General features: G+C 40.1%; 1 protein-coding gene across 10 annotated transcripts in view; it reads left to right on the top strand.

Annotated features, from left to right (window-relative positions):
- The first annotated feature begins 15,173 nt into the window (after nucleotides 1-15,173).
- Ola1 (Obg like ATPase 1) overlaps nucleotides 15,174-18,914 on the top strand; it is a 168,980-nt gene continuing 165,239 nt past the window's right edge. For 2 of the 10 annotated variants that reach the window (XM_063259320.1, XM_063259314.1), the window contains exons 1-2: nucleotides 15,178-15,354; nucleotides 16,696-16,796. In XM_063259320.1, the coding sequence (XP_063115390.1) occupies nucleotides 16,696-16,796 (101 nt within the window). In that variant the 5' untranslated portion in view covers nucleotides 15,178-15,354. Of the gene's footprint in view, nucleotides 15,465-16,695; nucleotides 16,801-18,914 lie in introns of those variants that run through there. The other 8 variants (XM_063259319.1, XM_063259318.1, XM_063259313.1 and 5 more) reach the window with 8 other exon arrangements.

Here is an 18,914-nt window from a genome sequence, read left to right as displayed (position 1 = left end):
TCAATTTTCTTTGCTGTTTTTTCAGTGAACTATGTGTGTCAACATTTTTTACATTATAATTTTTATACATTACATCGCTTGCTCACTAGTGCCATCAAGAACCATCAGACTCTGCTCAAATCTTTAAAAGAGTCGTTCTGGAAGTATAGTAGAAACTGCTATTGTCTTTTTCCCATACACTATAATTTTGCTTGAATATCTATCCATATACGTCCAGGAGACTCAGAGGAAGTTGCCCTCTCTTCCAGGACCACGGATAGACAAAACAGTCTAAGCTTTTTATGGGTAACCTGACATTTTTGCAGTGTTTGCTTCACATATTGGCAGAAGACTTGATTCTACACAGTGAATTGGAAAAACCCTGGTAGAGGACTTCTAAAATACGTTTTCTTTTTTTCTAAGAGGTTTACTAGAAAACATATTTTCTTCCCCTCTTTCACTGCCAATATTGTCATTTCTGAACGTGCTGCCTAGAACTGATGTAGTAATATTGATGATGTTGGCCTGAGAATGAACCAGAGGAAGATAAAAACAGTCATGATACCTGAAAATAGTGTTGAGCTACAGAATCTATCGGTTCTGAAGCCCTTCCTGTATTGTTATATAGAATACAATTTTATTGAATTGGAATTTCTGATACTTTCAGCTAAAAAGCATTAGTAGCTAATACACTGATAATAATATTTACATTCCTGGATTAGCATATGCCTTTTTATGTTACCTCAGGAAAATAACATGTAAATTTATCTTTAAAGAATTCCTAAATTCAACTGAGTATGGTGAAACTCATCTGTAATTCCAGTACACTGGGAGGCTGAGGAAGGAGGATGGCAAGCTTCAAGCCAAGCCCAGCTAATTTAGCAAGACTTGCAAGACTTTGCAAATTTAATTAGCAAGACTTTGTCTCAAAATAAAAATTAAAAATGGGCTGAGGATGTAGCTCAGCACAGACACTGGGTTTAATCAGGAGTACTGCAAAATAAAACAAAAAACCCAGAACAACATATTTTTCTTTTCTTTTCTTTTTCTTTTTTTTTTTTTTTTGTCTTTTTTCTTTTTTATGGGTACCAGGGATCAAACTCACGACCACACACTTGCAAGGCAGGCGCTTATGCCACTGAGCTAAATCCGTGTCCCCACAACCTATTTTTCTATACCTATCTTCTAAACTTTATCTGTGAAGTACACTAGAGACTATTAGGTATCTTAGCTACTTTTCTTGTTGTTGAAACAAAATACCCAACACTCACAAGTTAAAGGAGGAAAAGTTTACTTTAGTTCATTTTTAGGGTTTTTCAGTCCACAGTTGGCTGGCTCCCAGGCAGGGCAGCACGGCACAGGGGCACTGCAGAGGAGAAACAGTCCCTGCCACGGCAAGCAGAAAGGGAGCAGGAGCAGCAGCCTCTCTTTCCTTTTTATCCCATCCACACCCAAGTTGGGCTTTCCTGACCCACCTTTCCTTATCCACGGCCAGAGCTATGACAAACCCGTTAGTGGACTAATCCAGTACCACACATCTTTAGTCCCAGTCTCACAAACCCTAGATCTAGCCAGCTCCAAAAAGTCCCATGTATGAGTATTTGAGACTGTAGGGGACATCTAGATACAAGCTATAATATTAGATAACAAAAATTCTAGACGTTTCTAATCAGGATCCTCTCCAATACAATGAGCAATTCTAAAATAAAAGTAGTTGATTAAATATGTTTTACTGGAGCTGGGGATTTAGCTCAGCGGCATAAGCACCTTCCTTGCAAGTGTGTGGTCGTGAGTTCGATCCCTGGTACTGATAAAAATGAAAAAGACCAAAAAAAAAAAAACATATATATATATATATGTATGTTTTACTTCATAGGTAACTTATGGCCAAATTTCAAAAATTCAGCAATCATGACCTGTCAAACAGAAGAATACAAATTTAAAAATCTGCATCTTTGTGGATTCCAAAATGGATCTGAGTTTTGCTGGTAAAGGAAAGGGGAACAATCATTAAGCACCGGCTGGTATATATGAGAAATCTTAAAGGTAAGTAAAACCCACTGTGATTTATTTTAAACTTTCAATTTAGTCAAAGTTCTTAGGTATCCTTTCTATAGTTTTTATCAGGTTCTTATACAGTTATCTACGTAATTACCTGTTTTTCTATTCTACTAGTGTGCAAGTTCCTTATGGGCAAATTCTGTATTAATCTTACTCTTTACTACTTCAAAATCTAACACAATGGCTAGTATGGAGTAGGTGCTCAAACCCATACAGAACACTGAAATGAACAACAATATCAATAAGTTATGCTAAATATGCAGAACTGTCTTCTGGACACTGGATATGGGAGACAGCCAAGTGTATAAAAAATCAGGTATCTGCAAAAGAAAAACACTCTAAAATAATGGCATAGCTGGTACTGTCAGTAACCACTCCCCCCACCTGGGGGAGCTCAACAGCAGGCGGGGAGCATGGGTGAGTCCTTCTCCCACCTAGAAGATCTCAGTGAGTTGGCAGGAACCTCAGTGACCCCTCCTCTCACTAGGAAGACCATAGTAGTCTGGCAAGAGCTCTGGTGAGGCTCCCCCCACCTAGAAGGACCTGCCTGGGTCTGTAAGACCTCCAGTGACACAATAGGGCCCCAGTTGGGGCACATACCATGGATAGGTAGGTCTGTTGGCCTGGAAAACTCTGAAGTTGCAGTAATAATATGAACTAAGTGTTGGTTCACATTAATACTCCTAGGCTAGTCAGACCAGGAAGAATCCAGGACTCACCCAACTGGTCCTGCAGGAGGAATTCAGGAGACTGACCCCTGCCCTACAGCAATTAGGTGAACGTTAGCCACATAGTAGCACTCTAAGATACACATACGACAGATAGACAAGACTAGTAGAATTGAAAAGACCAAAATATAAACCAAGATGTGAAAATTACAGCAAACAAAGAAACAAACAACCAAAATCAAACTAAACCCAAACACCCAGACTGCAATCTCAAACCCCTAGTCCATCTGGAATAAGGACAGGAGACATAAACATGAGGAAGTTGGAAGATACACACCTGAGAGTCTTGAAAAGATAGGAAGTGAAATAAAGATATAAATCCAAGAGAAAATTTCTCAGATAAAAAAGAAATAATCTCCCAGATAAAAAAAGAAATGACAACCTTAATGAAGGAATTGCTCAGCATAGCTATAGAAGACATAGATTAAAAAAATGTACAAGAGCATAGGAAAATAAAGGAAAACAAATAATAAGGTAAAGGAATAGAATTGATGAAACAGATTCAAAGAGATATTCAGGAAACTAAAAATTCTGTGAAAGCTGGAAAAGCTGCTTCAATGAAACTGAAGAAAGACTTTCAGACCTTGAACACAGGATCATGGAAAGATTTCTTAAAAATAAGAAGGGACCATGAAATAACAATTCAACAGCTCCAAGATGATGTGAAGAAAAACAATATAAACAGATAGGTGTCAATAAAAATGCAGGAATCAAGGCAAATAATGTAAAAAACTATTTGTAGAGATAATAGCTGACAATTTTCCAAGCATAGGAACAGAATCTGATATGCAGATAAGTGAGGCATATAGAACTCTAAACAAACATAGCCAAAACAAATGAGCAACCAGACATAATAAGATCCCAGAAATTCAATACAAGAACAGAATATTAAAAATTGTTAGAAAAAAGAAACAAATCACCTATAAAAGAACACCCATCAAAATCATGGAGGTTTTCTCATTACTCTCAAGTCAAGAAGAGCTTAGAGTGAAATATTTCAAGCCCTGAAAGAAAATAACTTCCAACCAAGATTGATGTACCCTAAAAAACTATCTTTCAAAATTAATGGAGAAGTAACATACTTTCATGAAAAGAACAACTGAAGAAATTCAAAACAACCAAGCCAACCCTACAAAGAGTACTAAAACATATTCTAGACAGAGATAAAATTGGCCACAATTCCAAGAACAACAACAGAAAGAAACCACCAGGAAGGACAAGCAGTTAGAAAACAGAGAGGGAAAGCAGGGAACCAACAGCAGGAAAAGACCATGACAAAGATGAACCAATACATATCAGTCATAACCATCAATGTAAATGCCTCAATTCACCAATCAAAAGAAACAGACTGGCAGAACAGATCAAGAAATAAGACCCAACAATACGCTGTATACAAGAAACACATGTAACTCAAAAAGAAATTCATAGGCTGAAAGTCAAAGGATGGAAAGCAAGCTTCCACGCAACAGGAACCCTTGCAGAAAAAGCAGGTAGCAATGTTCTTTGCAGACAATGTGAATTTCAAGCTAAGAATGATCAAAGGAGATAAAGAAGGTCACTACATACTTGTTAAGGGAAAACTACAAGAAGAGATAGCAATCATAAATATATATGCACCAACTACAGAAGCACCCAATATATGACTATTATTAATAGACATTAAAAGTCAAATAAGCAATAACACAATTGTAATGAAAGACCTTAATACCCCTTTGTTACAAAGAGATAGACAAACTAGACAAACAATCAGCAAAGCAGTATCGGAACTGAACCAAACCTGTGAACAAATGAACTGAGTACATGTATTCAGAGTGTTCCACCCAACATCATCAGAATACACATTCTTAGCTGTCCATGCGGTGTTCTCTAAATAGATCACTTAACAGCCCACAGAACATGCTTATGTAAATGCACAAGAATTGAAATTATCCCGTGCATATTATCTGACCACAGTGCAATGAAATTGGAAATTAATGGCAAAAGTAACCTCAAAAACTTCATCAAACATATGAAAATTAAATAACACCCTTTTATTTTTTTTATTTTATTTTTTTTTTAATTTTTATTTAAGGAGAAAAGAAAAGAAAGAAAAAAAAACAGTGAAGGGGTACAAGTTATACAGATTTACAGAATAAAAAAATGCGCAGTAGGAAATCACTAGTTAATGGATTACATATTGCCATCTTAGAAATAATTGTTCAAGTCACAAAATTAAAGCTTGTAGAGTGGACATTCCACCAATGATACTGCAAACAGTTCTGTTCAATGATCCAATAAAACTCTGTGATATCATTTTCTATCTTATACTTTTAAATATACATGCAGTTATATAGTTTAGAGCACTTTCTTTTCCTCTCTTTTGTACAGTGACTATTACACATTTTGGGTTTCATTGCTCCCACGGTTCTTGTTGCTTTTTTGGAAGAGAGTAAAACCAAATGTGACATAACAGAACAGAATCGGTCAAGTCAAAAGGGTGGACATAATAGATAATATAAAAACATAATACAAGGTGATCAACAATGGTTACCCTAATGCCTCCCGCTATTTCTAATAGAATTGCCTATATCATTAGTTGTAATACAATTGAACAAAACCGTAAAGAATAAAACCGACAAAACCAAAACATTGGAGACATTGTAGGTCTTCAAAAGTAGATAAAAGTCAACGAGAATGGGCGTTATAATGAATCTCATTATCTTCTCAGCTGATGCCTAAACTTTCGAACCTGATACTATCCAGCAAAACAGAATATAGGAACCTCAGTCAAAAACAAGATGGTGAGAGTAATACAGGGCTTCAAATCGAGATAATAGAAAGTCAAAGTGGGTTACTATATTATATCCTGCTATATTTTTCCCTGTAATTAAATGGGTAAAAATAAAAAAGTAAATAATGGAGTGGAGATTGAGAAAAAAAGAGGGCATAACAGCGAAACAGGGCAGATCAAAACATAACCATTTAAGCAGAATAGTGTTTCACCACCAGCTAATCCTGACCCAAAAATAGTTACCATATTGACTCCCTCCCTGAAGTCCTTGAGTACAACTTCATATACTGTAGCATTAAGTATATCAAAACAATGTAAATCCATTTAAGAGAATAACAGCATTATAGAGTATTTAGAATCGACTAACAGAAAATGAACAATGGTCTCTGTATAATCTCCTTGTCTTTAAAAGGTTTTTTCTTATACTATCGTACATAGTAAAATCCAATAAGATACAACCTGTTTAGACCATTGGAGACAGAAGAACAAAAGCTAGATGAGACTTCAAAACAAGATGGTACTAAATCAGCATTACCTATTAAGATGTCATTTTCTCCAAAAAAAGCTGTTCCTATCATCCAATCTTCTCTGTCTCATTTCTGTTGAGCTCTTTTTCTGTCAGTAGCTGTCAGTTTGTCTTCTTCGTTTTGGTCTCTGCTCTATTCGTTGTGGCCTCCCTGCCACTATTTCTGGGTTCTTTGTATTTTTCTTTTTTTAGAATATCCTGCAATACTTTCTGTAGGGTTGGATTGGTGGTTGCAAATTCCCCCAGTTCCTCTTTATCTTGGAAGCACCTCGTTTTTCCATCAATTTCCAGGGACAGTTGTGCAGGATATCTCAATCTTGGCTGTAGATTATTATCTTTCAAAGCTTGAATTATTTCTCCCCATGCTCTTCGTGATTTGATGGTTTGTGAAGAGAAATCTGCTGTAATTTTGATGGGTCTTCCCTTGTAAGTGATCTGTTTCTTGTCTCTTACAGCTTTTAATATTCTGTTCTTGTATTGAATTTCTGGAATTTTTATTATTATATGCCTGGGTGTTTCTCTATTAGGGTTGTAGGTAGCTGGGGTCCTGTATGCCTCATACATTTGAGTATCTTTACCTTTTGCTAAATTAGGAAAATTCTCCTGGATTATTTCTGTGAGTAGCTTTTGTAGTTCACTTGTTTGTGTCCCTACTTCTTCTTTTATGTTCTTAATCCTTAAGTTATGGCTCCTCTTATCATCTTCTTGTCTTTGTATTATTGCTGTGTGTTTCTTTGTTATTTTTAAGAAGTTTTTCATTTCATTCTCCCATATTACAAGTCTGCCCTCCAATTCAGATAGTCTGTCCTTAGTTTCTTTCAAGCTGTTATGCCAGTCTTGGGTATACTTCTTGATTTCTTGATAGTCCCTTTGCACCTGCTTCACATACTCAATGCTTTCTCTGTTTTCTCCATCAAGCAATTCTCCCCTCTTTTTCTGTTCTTCCACTCCACCATCTGCTTTTTCCTGGGTGGTGCTTAGCATTTCTCTAACTATTCTGCATACTTCTAGCTTCAGGTCATTGATAACTTCATTCCTGAATTGGTCTATGAGGCTCTCTAAATGGCGCTTAATGTATATTGGTACAGTGTCCACTATTGCCTGATTCTCAGGATTGGGGGTCGAGGAGCCTTTTTTGTTGCTTCCCTTCCCCATATTTTGTGTTCCTTATAAAATGTAATCTTACACAGGAGGCCCGGCTTCCCTGCCTGTCAGCTACAGCTTGATCGAATTGCGCTGGCTAGTTGTTCCAGCTCACCGCTGCGCCCCAGGGAGTTGCGGAGGAGGCAGCCTACGCGGAAGTCGGTCGCTCCTCCGGGCCACCGTCAGGCTCTGGGATCTGGGCTAGGCCAGCCTAGGGGGTCCGCGAGCAGCGTCCCTCCGGCCAGGCACCTTTCACCAATCCCGTCCGAGAGGGAAATGCGCGGCTGCAGTTGCCACCGCGCCCTGCTCTTACAGGACTGCCCGCGCCCAGAAAATCCTCCGCTGGAGTCAGACTGCGGTAGGGAGTCAGTTCCTCGCTCACCTCGCCACCAGTCAGCCTTCCTTCCTGCCGGTCGCGTTTCCGAGACCGTTCCCAGACGCCCGTTCCCAGAGCTCGGGGGTCGCGTCTCTCCTTGCTGAGCCGCTGTGGAGGTAGCCGGCCGCCGCGCGGCGGGAAATCCAAGCCGCGGTTTCCAATGGCGCGGAGTCGAGCCTCCACACCGAGATTTTTCTGTTCCTATTTTAGCGCCAGGACTGTATTCCAAGTTGGATTCTCTCAGCCCAGTTCGTTCCTGAGTCAGCAGAGCATATCTCTACTGGTTCGTATCTCCTTAGTCCGCATCATTCCTGGCCTCTGAGCCGAGCCTTTAGAGAGCGTTCAGTAGTTGCTGTTGTCTGTCCGCCATGTTCTCCAGAGTCCAATAACACCCTTTTAAATAACTAATGAGTCACAGATGAAATTTAGGAGGAAATTAAGCAATATGTACAACTAAATGAGAATGTAGATGCAATACTTTGGAACTAACGGGACACAGTGAAAGAGGTCCTAAGAGGAAAATTTATAGTGGTGAATTCTTACATCAGGAAAAGAGCATGAGCAAAAATAAACAACCTAATGTTGCACCTCAAGCTTCTAGAAAAAGAAAAGCAAGAGTAACCCAAAGCCCATAGATGGGTGGAAACTGTAAAGATTAGAGGAGAAATTAACACAATGGTGACTAGGAAAACAAAACACTATTAACGAATTAAAGAGTTGGTTCTTTGAAAGAATAGATAAAATTGATAAACCTTCAGCCAATCTTATCAGAAAAAGGAAAGAAAAGACTCAATTCTATATTCTGCAATATAGTTCTGGGGACATTAGCCAGTGCAGTTAGACAAGAGAAAGTAATAAAATGAATCAGGATAGGAAAGGAAGATATTAAATTATCATTATTCACATAAGACATGATACTTCACAGGGACAACCCCTAAAGACTTGTAGACTTAATAACCAAATTCAGTTGTGTAGCTGGGTATAAAGTCAATGCTCAAAAATCAATACTGTTCCTGTAAATATATGAAAAAATGTTCAACATCATTGGACATCTGAAAGATACAGATTGTTTCTTTCCATAGGACTTTGGAATTATCTCTTATCTACAATTTTCTGAAACCTCACAGTGATATCTCAAGGTATGGGTTTTTAAAAATAGTGTCTATAAAATAATGAACTGAATGGATAGTTTTCATTGTGTAGCCTACTATAAAATAATAAAATAAAATAATTAACTGAACGGATAGTTTTCATTGGGTCGCCTACTATAAAATAAGTACTATAAAATAAGATGATTAAGATAAATAAAAGTTTTCCATGCATTCCAAACCATCTCTAGAACCAGGCACATCTGTAATCCCAGTGTTTGGGAGGCTAAAGTAGGAGGATTTCAAATTGAAGGCCAGACCAGGCAACATAGTGTGTTCATGGCTGGCTTGGACTACAGAGTAAGACCCTGTTTCAAAACACCAACCCCTGCCAAAAAAAACCCCACCCTCCAGTGTATCATTCTTATCTTTAGCAGCTTTTGGGAGACTTGGATTAATGCAACGTTTAAAAAAAATTACTGTGGAGAATAAGGGAAAATTCTGAATGGGAGAAGATTTCGGGGAGTTTCCTCCATACATGTTGTTTAAGAGATCCTTTGAGACTACGTAGGAGTCTCTGGTTTTCATCACCCTGACCCGCCAATGGTACCTACAACTATGTAAGTTACAGGAAACTGATAATAATGCAAATGAGTCTTATCATAGATTTGACACTACATGGTCTGTGACTTCCTGTTGTTACCATGTGATCTATCCTTTTTGTATGTGTTCTTGTCAGAGGCGAGCTGGCCCAATGCCCTTGCCTCCCCAAAACTGTGAGCTTAGTAAAGGTTTTACTTACATTCTCTGCCTGTCTCTTCTCCTTTCCTATCCCTTTCCTCCTTTCTTTTCTTCCTCCTCCCTCTTTTTTCCTCTTCCTCTCTTCTTTACTTTGTTTCTTTTTCTTTTTCTCTTTGGATTTTTGAGACAAGGCCTTGCTATGTAGTTTAGGCTGGACTCAAACTCACTGTGTACCCCACATTGGCCTCAAACTCGTGGTGCTCCTCCTGCCTCAGCCTTTTGACTGCTGGGACTACAGACATGTGCCACTAAATTTTGCTATCTTTCTTTGATATATGGTGGGGGGGGGTCCTGGGAACTGAACTCTGGACCTTGTACTTGCCAGGCAGGTACTTACATTGCTGAAATTATCTCCAGTCCTTTGAGATAGGATATTGCTATATGGCCAAGTCTGGCCTGAAACTCATGATCTTCCTGACTCAGACTCCCCAGGATTTGTGATTACAACTGTCCCCAGATGTAACAAATTTATTTAGTGTGTGGGGCTTCAACCCAAGGCCACTGAGGTATATCCCCAGTCCCTTGTTATTTTTCTACAGTACCAAGCCTCAAGTATTTTGTTATAGATATCCAAAAAAAAAGGCTAGAGAGGCCACAATGAATAGAGCAGAAAGCGAAATGAAGCAGATAAACTGACAACTAATGACAGAAAAAGAGCTCAACAGAAATGAGGCAGAGAAGGTTGGATGGTAGGAACAGCCATTTTGGAGAAAAGACATCATAATAGCTAGTGCTGATTTAATATCATCTTGTTTTGAAGTCCCATCAAGCTTTTGTTCTTCTGTCTCCATCAGTCTTAACATGTTGTATCTTATTGGATTTTATTATATGTGATAATATAAACAAAAACTTTTATAGACAAGGAGATTATACAGAAACCATTGTTTATATTCTGTTAATTGATTCTAAATACCCTATAGTACTGTCATTCTCTTGAATGGTTTTACATTATCTTGATATGTTTGATGCTACAGTATATGAAGTTATACTCAGAGATTTCAAAGAAAGAGACACTATGGTAACTACTATTATGTCGGGATATCTGGTGGTGAAACACTATTTTGCTTAAATGGATATGTTTTGACCTGTGCTGTTTTGTTGTTATGTCCTCTTGTATCTCAATCTCTTTTTTTATTATTTACTTTTTTATCTTTTTAATTAAAGGAAAAATTTTAAAAGTAGCAGGATATATTATAGTAACCCACTTTGATTTCCTATTAACTTGATTTGAAGCCCTGTATTGCTCTCACCATCTTGTTTTGAGTGATTTTCTTCTATTCTGTTTTGCTTGATACTACCAAGTTTGAGAGTATAGGCAACAACTGTGAAGACAATAAGACTGATTATGACACCCATTCTGGTTTGACTATTATCTTCTTTCGAAGTCCTCTAATGTCTCCAATGTTTTGGTTTTATTGGTTTTGTTCTTTACTGTTTTGTTCAATTTTATTATAACTGATGATAAAGACAATTCTTTTTAAGATAACAAGAGGCAGTATGGTAACCAATGATGATCACCTTGTATTTTGTTTTTACATTATCTATTATGTCCATCCTTTTGATTTGACTGACTCTGTTCTGTTATGTCACATTTGGTTTTACTCTCTTCAAAAAAAAGTAATAAGAACAGTGGGAGTAATAAAACCCAAAATGTGTAATTGTCCTTGTACAAAAGAGAGGAAAAGAAAGTGCTCTAAAGGACATAACTGCGTGTATATTTAAGTGTATAAGATAGACAATGATATTACTGAGTTTTGTTGGATCATTGAACAGAACTGTTTGCAGTCTCACTGTTTGAATGTCCACTTTATATGCTTTAATTTTGTAACTTGAACAACTATTTCTAAGATGACAATATGTAATCTATTAACTAGTGATTTCCTACTGTTTATTTTTTCTGAAATTCTGTATAACTTGTACCCTTTTTCTGTTTTTTTTTTCTTTTTTCTCCTTAAATAACATTTACAAAAAAAGGCTAATAAGGTGTAGTTAAATGCCTTAGGTACATGGTGAACATATTGTTGCTTCTACTTGTCTCTTTTGTTTCTCACCTTCTTTTTCTGTATATTCTATTTCTTGATCCTTAACACCTCCAATCTTCTGAGTTAGTCTGTATGGGGGGGGGGTTACTAACCCCAAACTACTCTGTAGATCCTGCCAACTTACTTGATCCTGTTCACTGGCTAACACCTAGTAAGTTAGCTTTCTATTTCTAAGGCAAATACTTGAGACAGTCAACTAATAAAGAGAAAATGCTGATTTTGGCTCATGGTTGTAGGTATGTAAGTCTATTCTGTACTCTGTTTTTTTGGGCCTGTGGCAAGGTTGGCCAGGAAGCCAGAGGAAAAAAGACTAAAGTACCTCTGTGTGCTTCAAGGACACACCCATAATGACCTAGACTTCTCACTAGGCTCTGCATCTAAAGAGCCTCCCCTACTCCCAAAAATACCTTTGCGGGGGGGTTCTCTCACCAGGACCTTTGGGACATACTTAAGATCTAACCAATAACAAATGCGGAAAAAAAAAATCCAGCACAAAAACAGGCTCTGTAGTCTACTTTTGTTCATCCCATTGGTCTTTATGTATGATTTTGTGTTGACTTGATCCAATATTCTATTCTCATTTCTTTCTTTCTCTCTCTCTCTCTTTTTTTTTTGGTACCGGGATCAAACTCAGGATCTTGTACTTTCCAGGCAGGTACTTATGACGCTGAGCTAAATCCTTGGCCCTTTAGTCTCATTTCTTCTGTGACAGAAATCTTGCTTAGTTTCTATTCCAGATCATTTCTGATGCTTTCCCTTTAATTTTCATTAAATCCCTGAGTCCAGATGGGCACGCTGGCACATGCCTGTAGTTTTAGCTAGTCAGGAGACTGAAGTAGGAGGATCAGTTGGGCTCATGAGTTTGAGACCAGCCCAGGCCACACGAAAGACACTGTCTTAAATAAAAAGAATTCATCAAGCCCAACAGGTACCAAAGACTTCATTTTGTGAAAAAAGGCTGAAGGACAAGCTTTCCTATATTCAAAGTCACTCCAGTTAGTGACTTCAGTTACTCAAACACTATATTTAATTCTTATTATCCTTTTTGTTTCATTGAACTTCTTTCATCACATAGAATAGCAGATACTTACCAGGATTTCTGGTAAACTGCCTGGTTTATTAGTAGAGAGGTCATTTGCATGGATGTTTCAATTATATGACCCCCTATCTTCCTCGCCATGGCTAACTGAACACCTGGAAAAACTTTTCCTAATATAGTTAATTAGATCTTTCTTGGGAATATAAATTGCTCTGTCTTATCCAATAATTGTAATTTCAAAATGGAGTTCTGTTGTCACTAAACAGATAGTGGCAGAAATCTGCCTCTTCTGAAACTGCCTAGCTCTTTAAGATCTGTGTGACCCTCTTTGGCAAGGCACTTTAAATGTGGTCAGAAGTGTCAGAAAGATATAGCTGTAGCAAGAAACATGTAATTGACTTGAGAACTTGACAGTGTGAATTTAAGGGAATGGGTAGATGTGAGAGATACTGAGATCAAAGAAGTAGCTAGATATGGCCAAAAGAGAGTGATAAGTTGAAGATGATTCCACTACCTCACAAAAGGAACATTTTCAATTAATACTGGAGTGGCTGTTGCTGGGCAGAGGGGCTCTTTGGAATTCTTGAATTTAAGTAATGGTTCCTCTCCACTTCCATCAGCTGCAGTGTGAACCCAACTATAGAACTTCACAGGAGCCAGGCATATAGCTCACCATGGGCCAGGGATTTAGCTCAGTGGCACAGTACCTGCCTGGCAAGAGTTCAATTTCTCGTACCAAAAACACAAAATAAAATAAAATAAAATAAAATAAAATAAAATGAACTTCACTACTAAATCAGCAGTAATTTAGGAATTACTTTGTTAAGGCTATTCCTAAGTTATTGTATATTAAGGGTGGCTACAAAATGGGGGCTAATGTCCCACTTTTATCATAATTCATGTGATTTGATAACTATTTGTTGGGCGCAGGCGCTCAACATACCATACCCCACCCGGGACTAAGGACCACGCCAGCTTCCGCAATGCGCTAAAGGACGTCCCTCTTTAAATTAGCCAACCCTGCGCATTTCTGTGCTCACTCCTACTCTGTGGCAACTCCTGATTGGCCACAGCTGGATATGGTAGCTGGAGCCTGCGTCCCATTCCCGCCCTGCTTCCTCGTGGCAGCCTGTGATTGGTCACGGCCAAATATATAAACCAGAGCCCACGTAAATAAACCAGCAGTTAACTGTCATCCACAAAAGCGACTCCTGTCTCCTGTTTCATTGGGGCTGCGCTGGTCAACTATTAAATACATAGTTATAGCTGAGTATTAAGAGTATAAAACAGTGCACATTTATGAAATTCAGAAAAATAAAAAAACCAAAATCAAATCAAGTTGCCTGTGTCCTTGAGAATTTTCAAAAGTACAGAAAGAGATCTTTAAGGCATCACAGAAGATCACTCTCCAAGGGTGAAGGAAAAACCTTAATGCAATTTTACTGTAAAAAGTGGTTCAGTTGCTGCTTACTTGGAAACCCTAGTCAAAAGAATTCTGGCAGAAAAAAAACCAGATTTTTCAGATTGCAGTTTGAGTTCTGGCTTCTGAAATTCCTAGTTGTGTGACTTTTTCCAAGTCAGTTAACCTTTTTGATATTGTTCCCTCATCCATACTCTGGGGATAGCAACCAATTTGCATCCTTTATTAGCAACCACTATCTTTGAAGAAGGCTTCTAGTATTATAATTTTGCACAGAGTTCACATTCAGTGCAACAAATATTTGAATGCCCACTGAGGGGACCTAAGTGAAAGAATCCTTCCAGGAGAGCTCCACTATAGTCAGGTGCGGGTGAGACTAGATAAAAATTCATTTTTAACAATAGTCTTATGAGCTTTTCTGACTGGTGCTTGGGTACACAGTTAAATCTCACTCCATCCCCACACTGACCTAACATGGACCTCAGTGGCCTCGTTTTACCCAGGATAACTAAAAATGGAGACGGTGAATCGTCCAAGATCACACCGGGGACGAACAGTGGGAATCCATATTGGACATGATGCTTCATAAAGTTCAAAACCCCTTTTAACTAGCCTGAGCACAAGGATGTGTGGGCCAGTGAGGGAAAGGACGGGCCCTTTAAATGCATCCCGCGAGCAGTGCCAAGGGGAGATCCCCGATCTGGAAGGGGAAGAGGGAATCCATACATCACAAGCTTCTCTTAGCCTTTCGGTTTTTTCCCTTTAGAAAGTTGAGTAGCTTCTCACTGTCTGGACGGCCTGAAGAAAGTTACAGGAAAAGGAAGGCGGGCTGAGGCCCTTGCTCGGGCTGCCGGCCACGGGTTCCAAACCTGGCGCGGCGCAGCGCTGACCTCAGGCGCCCCGGGCTGGGGCAGGCACACCGGGCGAGAGCGCCGCGGGTCAGGCGCGTGGAGCTGGGGGCCGCAGCCAGCTGGCGGACAGCACGGGTCGCGGAGACCCGGAGGGACGCGCTGACATGCGGAAGGGGAGCCGTAGGCTCCGGAGGTCACGTACCGAGACTGCAGGAGACGCGCGCTCCCGCGGCGTCCAGCAAACTGGTAGACGCCACCCTCCCGCCAGGTTCACATCCACGCCCATTGCCCCGCCCACGCCCCGCCCCGCCCCTGACCAGCCAATGGGCGGGGCCTGCGGCGGGGGCGGGACTCGCTGCCTTCACGCAGGTGCCGCCCGACCCGCCCGTTCCGCCCCCGCCGCCGTCGTGCGTGCCGCTCGGCGGAGGGGCCGGGCCTGCGCTCTCCCCGCCTTGCTCCCCGCCTCCCGCTGCCGGCAGGACTCATCTCCCGCTCCCTCGGACCCCGTGTCGGCCTCCTCCTAGTCCACGGTGAGGCCCACAGGGAAGCCGCGGGTGCGCAACTTGCGTGAGCTGCCGCCCCCGGGCGCGTCGCTCTGGGACCTGATCCTTGGCGGCTCGGGCCCCGCGGCCCGGTTGAGGCAGGTGCTGGGCGGCGTGGGTGTGAGGATGAATGAGGCGCGGCGGACTAGGCCGCGGGCCCCAAGTGCGGCTAGCGCGTGGTCCTGGCACGTCCCGGGACATCCTCTCCTGATCCGGGGCGACTAGGGGCCCAGCCGGTGGGAGTGTGTCCGGCCAGGGTCCGCTTGCTTGGCCGGGCGGTGGAATACTATGCCGTGGGCCGGAGAACTGGACAGGCTCTGCTCATGCAGCTGTTCTTTGGAGGCCTGGACTTCAGCCCGGAACTGGTGTCAGGACCCTGAGAAGGAGATCCTTGGCTCAGGGATAAAGTGAGGTTGTCAAGGTCTGGAATCCGAGGTTAGGCAGTCCCTTCAGGAGCAGAGCCGTGGCGTGGCCCTAGGAGGTACTACTGAGCCAGAAGACGCGACAGTTTTGGTTCCGAGCTTTTAAGATAGCTTAGCAGTCATCGTGAATTGAATATGCAGTAATAAAGTGGGATGAATTCTGCTCGGTGGAAATTGAAGCCAGAACTGCAAGGGGCAGAGAAAGTTTTGGCTTGTAAATGAGAGTTCAGTACGTTTGGGCTGGGGATAGGCTCCGTGGAACAGCACTTGCCCGAAGCATGTATGGGGCCCTGGGTTCCATCGCGAGCACCAGGGTTAGAGAGTTGAGTGGATTTATTTATGATTAGACGTAACCAGAGTATAGACTATGAAGTTTATTTATGAGGATTGATAAACTTTACCTGCAGGGCCAAAAATGGAGGGACTTCGTTGGAAAGACCCAGATACCCCTAGTCGTTGGTTCATCCATGTGAAAAATGGAAGTGGTAGGGGAATAGGGAAGAACAGTTTCCAGATAATAATGGTTTGATGAAAGGTGACTTGCTGGCTGGGGAGTAAGATAGGTTTTTCTTTGACTCGCATCTGCACCTGTTTTCAAAGGCCTTCATTCATGTAACCCTACGACAGATTAAGAAATAAAAGTGTTTTATAAGTGATCTGGATGGAAGATTGGAGCCACATTTTATGTTTGATACCTGGTGCCACATATTTTAAAATCAATTTTTCCAAAACATCTTGGGAGTGACTACTGTGACGCTGATTTGTTTACCGAACTACTTTTTTTTTTTTTTCAGCAGATTTAGCTGGTAGTATTAAATTGATAAATGCAGTATGTTTTATTCTCGTTGAAATGTGTTTCTGTCCAGAGGGATAGTAAAAGATTCTGTGTGTTTGTCTGACATTTCAGATGCCCCCCAAAAAGGGAGGTGATGGAATTAAACCACCCCCAATCATTGGAAGATTTGGAACGTCACTGAAAATTGGTATTGTTGGATTGCCAAATGTTGGGTAGGTGAATATTGGAGCTTTTCTTATTTTCATTTTGCAAATATTTTAGATCATGTTCTAGAAGTAGAAGCTCATGAGGTGATTAAAATTTAAGTTGAAGAGAAGGAACTAGAATACAATGTTGCAAAGGTTGACGGGTTTAGATGTGATACAGTTTTGCGCCTATAGTATATTGACACTTGGATTACTTATATTCTTTGTTTTTGCTAAACTCAGAATTAAAAATATCAATGAACCAGATTAACTATATTTGTTTGAATCACTATTAGGAGACATACAGTATTGCATTATTAGATTGGGGGTAATTTAAAATTAATTTCAGTGCCAGCTAGCTGTGTGTTGTACTTATTATCTACAACGACTATCAAAGGTCATACAGTGGGTACTTTAGGAAATAGTTTTCTTTTTTATCGGTACGGGGATCGAACTCACGACTGCCTGCTTGCAAGGCAGGCGCTTATGCCGCTGAGCTAAATCCCCAGCCCCAGAAAATAGTTTTTAAAGTCACATTATGTGTTTGATTAAATCGTGGAGGATCAGAGATCAGGGTGAATTTTTACTGAGGAAGCAAGTGACAACTTTGAATATAAATTGGAGGTTGCTAAGTAAAGGGTTCCTGTTACTAAGTATCTAAATTTGGGCGTTTATGTGAGCAAAGGGTTGAATTTTGTAATGTTTTAAAAATTAAAGTGAGCTTGACTTGGTGATGCAAACCTGTAATCTCAGGTAAAGTACTCAGGAGGCCCTGGCAGGAGGATAGAATTTTCAGGGCCAGCCTGGATAACTTAGTGAACCTTTGTCTCAAAATAAAAAATAGAAAGGGCTGGGATATGACTCGATGAGTACACACCTAGCATACATGATGTGCTGGACTGAAATGCAAAAAAACCCCAAAACACTCCAAAACCAAAAAACCATATATTTGCAGATAAGACAGTGATAAGCAATGCATACAAAGTTTATCTTTCACACCTATATGTTAAATGTATGCAGAATATTTACCCATTATGTACCTTTTACTAACCTTTATATATAAACTGTCTCCAAACTGGTTAACGTAACATATTCAACATGGTTTATGAAAGTGATCGAGATTTGGGGATGTGCTGTGGGCTTTTATATTGTGGCGAGCAGGATAGGCATGTTCTTCCACATGTTCCTTGGAACCCTCGTCATAGAAATTGCTCAGTGGGTAGAGCACAGTACCTTAAATTCTTGTAATGTAAAATAAGAATAATTGTGTTTGTTCTAATTTTAATCTTTCCTGGAGCTGAAGAGGTTTGCCTTTTGAAAGAGTTTCTTGCTGTGATACAGTGTGCTTGCAAAGTAAACTAAAGACTAGAAGTTTAAGCAAAACAGTGAAGCAGAGTTCTACAGAGTGATACCAGTAAATTTGAAGGCAAAATGTAGTCATGAGGTTTATTGTGAGTTTTATTTTACCTTGTTGCACTGGTAAGGAAGATACAGATTGTATATACTAACATACTTTTTGTGTTTTGGAATCTCTGCAGTCAGTGTAGCTTCACTTTAAATGTACTAACGTGGACCATCTTAAGTGTTTTCTGAATAAGCTTTTTAGCCATAGAGTATATAATAAAAATCAGTATATGTGAAAATACACATGTAAACACAGTGTATATGAAAAGTTATTCAGTATAATTGTGCTTTTTTAACTGTCAAATACTTATCCAGTTTTATTGTGGTATGTTTTACAAACAATAAAATTCATTCTGTTTTGGGCAGGAGGCTGTTGGGGACAGAACTCAGGCCTCGTGTGTAAATTTACTTATTTTAAAAGTACAATTTGTTGAGTTTTGACAGTTGTGTTTGATAGTAAAATCCCTTGTAGAATGACCTTTCTCTTCCTATCAGGTGGGATTCTTTATAAAAAATACAAATTCTGGCTGTTTTAAACAAACAGAAGAGGCTTACAGAAAGAATAGAGTTGAAGGTGCTGAACAGCGAGACCTTAGGACGAACAGGAATCAGGTTGTACAGGCAGGGATCTTGGTTCTGTGGACCATTTGGAGTTCAGCCCCATGAATTGCTGAACTTCCGGTGATTCTCATCTCCTACTGCATTTCCAGTGATTCAGATTCCGAGCAAGGGGGTCTGATT

Source organism: Cavia porcellus, unplaced genomic scaffold (assembly GCF_034190915.1).
Source record: "Cavia porcellus strain 051 isolate PalLab524CR breed Dunkin Hartley unplaced genomic scaffold, mCavPor4.1 scaffold_12, whole genome shotgun sequence".
Lineage (NCBI taxonomy): Eukaryota > Metazoa > Chordata > Mammalia > Rodentia > Caviidae > Cavia > Cavia porcellus.
This window is presented reverse-complemented; position numbering and strand designations above follow the sequence as displayed.